Source organism: Gracilinanus agilis, chromosome 1 (genome assembly GCF_016433145.1).
Source record: "Gracilinanus agilis isolate LMUSP501 chromosome 1, AgileGrace, whole genome shotgun sequence".
NCBI lineage: Eukaryota > Metazoa > Chordata > Mammalia > Didelphimorphia > Didelphidae > Gracilinanus > Gracilinanus agilis.
In genome coordinates, this window is record NC_058130.1 from 142179198 (window position 1) to 142182750 (window position 3553).

General features: G+C 45.6%; 1 protein-coding gene across 1 annotated transcript; it reads right to left on the minus strand.

Annotated features, from left to right (window-relative positions):
- Positions 1 to 997: 997 nt before the first annotated feature.
- LOC123230953 (hemoglobin subunit zeta-like) lies at positions 998 to 2632 on the minus strand. Its single transcript, XM_044657150.1, has 3 exons — positions 2538 to 2632; positions 1361 to 1565; positions 998 to 1126 (listed from the first exon to the last, which is right to left on the minus strand). Exons 1-3 carry the CDS (start codon positions 2630 to 2632, stop codon positions 998 to 1000), a joined length of 429 nt encoding a protein of 142 aa, XP_044513085.1.
- Positions 2633 to 3553: the final 921 nt, after the last annotated feature.

Here is a 3553-nt window from a genome sequence, read left to right on the forward strand (position 1 = left end):
TGGGGTGGAAATTCTTCCAGAACGTGGCCTCTGGTATAGGCAAGTGAAGTGAAAAATGTGGCTCAAGAGCCTGAAGAGAATGAGGGTAGGGAAAGAGTGTTGGGAGGTCTTGTGGATATAAATGTACAACTGGTTTCTATAATATGCCTACTTCTCCCTGGAGCCAAGGATGTTCAGTTGTTTCAGTCTGATCTCTTATGACCCCATTTGGAGTTTTCTTGGTAAAGATTCTGGAGTAGTTTACCAATTCATTCTCTAGCTCATTTTACAGATAAGTAAACTGAGGCAAATGGAGTTAAATGACTGAGGGTCACCCAGCTAGTAAGCTTCTGAGGCTGGATTTGAACTCAGGTCTTTAGGACTTCAGGTCTGGTTCTCTATCCACTGTGTCACCTAGCTTTCTGTGGTCAAGGAGCTACACTGTGTTATAGAGCCATGTGTCTAAGGGGCCACACTCTTCCATATTTCCCTATATGTGTAGCAATGGCTTGAGCCTATGACAGGGCTTCAGGAAAGATGGGCTGAATGAATCTGCTCTGTCAACTAGAGCTTTACCCTGAGCCTTGGACCTCTCTTGGCACTGGGATGGTGTTGAGGATGGTATCTTTTCCCAGGGCTCCCAGGTAGGAGGCATAACAGTGGAAAGGAAGGAGACAATTTGGATCTTATAATTTTGGAAAATGTATATTGAAAATTGTTATTACATGTAATTGGGAAAATGAAATATTTTTATATTTTAAAAAAATGTTTGTTATTCTGGCCATCCCCTTCCCATTTATTTATTGGATCTATGCCAAGGGCCATAGAAGTGAAGATCATAATAACCAAGAGTAATAACCAGGGAAACAAAAGATGTAGTTTATCCATTTATTTGAAGGTTTTAGAGGACAGGTCTGTAGGGAAGAAGACACCAGGAGGGAAGGGTGTCTGGACCAGGGTAGGAGGTTGGTGACCATATTGCTCCCAATGTCCTCTCAGGACTCTAGGTCCAGGGGGCTCATCTGTACTTCTCAGTCAGGACTGAAGCCACGATGGACAGGAATTTGTCCCAGGCAGCATGGGCTTCAGCGGTGAAGTCAGCTGGGAATCGAGCAGCCACAGTGACCAGGAAGGTGTGAGATAGGAACTGCCAGGGAAGAGAAGAAGGTGAGACAATAGGACTGGAATTAGTGAGGGAGCTGAAACTTTGGGAGAGCAAAGGACAACATATCAGGGGATGGAATGAGAAATACATATTATTTGGGGAGAGGAAGGATGAGACATGAGGGGAATAAGAAATTGGGGAAGTACCCCAAGGGACAGGGCCCCTACTCCTTGAGGATATCAAACTCCACTGCCCTTCCCAATCCCAAATCCTCACCTTGAAGTTCACAGGGTCCACTCTTAGGATGTAGGCATGGAGTTCGCTGAGCTTGGACAGGGCACTTGAAATGTTGTCAATGTGCTTGACAGCATCTCCAATAGCACTGACCACCTTGGAGCCATGGGCATGCAGCTGGGCTGAGCCAGAGTGCAGATCAAAGTGGGGAAAGTAGGTCTTGGTCTGGGGGTAGCTGGTGAAGAGCCTGGGAGAAGAAAGGAAAGAGTCTTAGCTAAGTCTGGCAGAAGGGTGTTGAGGCTGCAGAGGACACCCCACCCCTCCAAGTGGGTCCATGTTCTCCATCCTGCTCAGCTCTTCATTGTGCACCCAGAAGAGCTGTGGTCAGGATGGGGAAATGCAAAGCTCAGCCCAATTATAGGTACAAGCAGGTTCCACTGGAGCAGGGGCCAAATACCTTCTTATGGACTGGGTAAAAAATAGGTTATTGCTTTATTCAATTTCTTTTGGTAACCTCTTCAAATAACATCACCACTGACCAACTCTTCTCCCCTCCCATCCCATCTCCTTCCCTTCTAATTTTTCCCTTTTCTTTGCTTCCTTATTTTCTGCCTAATCTTCTCTCTGCCTCCTTTAAAAAAAATTACTTTCTTTTCTTTGTCCCTTTCTCTTTGCTATCCCCACTTTCTCCGCTCGGACAGATTAATTTCCAGGGCTGAGTCCAGTCTTGGATCTTGTTCCTCCATTCTGTCAGTACTTCTTTAGACTCCCCCCCCCCCCATTTTTCTTTGCTGATGATCCTCCTCTCACTCCCCCTCACTATCCCCCAATCCACATCCCTTGCACCACCACCCCCAGTCCCTGGTGCCATTTGTTTGTAGTATCAAAAGGTGGAAGAACCTTCAGAGGCAATTTAGTCCAATCCACAACCTTAGGGGTATAGATAGGGAACTCATCTTAGTCTATAACTTTCTTAAAATCACTTGGTTTCAGTTTTCCCATTTATGGAAAAATCACAGATAATGTGCCACTAATCTTAACCTTATACTAAACCCTGGAAAGGACAGTGCTCTTCTAACTTCAGCCTTGCCCAAAGGCAAATAGGAGTAGACTTACTGCCTGGAATTCCCTGCTAGTTGGAAGGCTAAGAAACCCAAATCCCTGATGTTATTATAAATGTGACAGGTATGGGGTCCCTAACCCTGGGGTCCCCTCTTACCGTTCCAAGGCCTCAGTACCAATGGAGTCAGCCTGAGTGGCGATCTTGTTCCAGATGGTGAGGATGATGGCCTTGTCGCTCTTGGTCAGAGACATGGTGGCTGGGTTTGGGTTGAGCTTGAGTTCTTGCAGTAGAAACTCAGGACAAAACTGGGTGATGATCTGTTCTTCAGGGACCCATTATATAGGACTATGGCCAGAACAGGGCTACACAGCTGCCCCTAGCCATTGGCTAGAAAGGGTAGGGGGACAGCCCAAAGAGGTGGGGTCATCTTATCTCTGTCAGAGACAGTAGCCTGACCACAGCCTGTGGGGGAAAAGGCAAGAGACATGAATGAAAGGGGGCTATCGCTTTCTACCATCTTAACAAAGGTCCAGAAGAGGGGTGTTGGCCGCAACCCTGGACACAAGGTCTAAGGAGCAGATATGGAAGCTTGAGGGGCCCATGCTCCAGTGACCAAAAATACAGTCAAGTGTGTTAATTAGGCAAGATCACAAGCACATTTAAGTATTTGAACAATTTATACCTGACCTAACCCTTCCTTTGTAATTGTGTGACCTTGGGCAAGTTAATATTTTCACTTCTGATTTCTCCTTTATAAAAGGAGGGGATTGGAATAGGAGCCCTTACAGACCCTTTCCAGTTAGAGCATTCTAGGATTCAATGGCATATAGGAATCAGACTAGACCTGCGATTCATTGGTATAGGGAGCTTCCCTTCAAGTGAGAAAATTCCCAATATACATATGCCCATATATGCAGGTTGGTTCACTCTCTGTGATTTACAGACTAAAGTTAAAAGGCTTTCTGAGGGTCACAGAGCTACCATGACTTAGTACAACTTAAGAACCAAGGAAGGACTTAACTCTGACCTTCTTGGTTTTGAGACTGGCTCTGTATCCACCAACATGAGTTGCCTCTTTGATTCATCTTTGGTATTTGATGAATGCTCATAGGAAGAATCTCCTCAGGGCCTAGGAAGGAAATCATCAAGGAGGAAAACAAAAAGATGAGGGT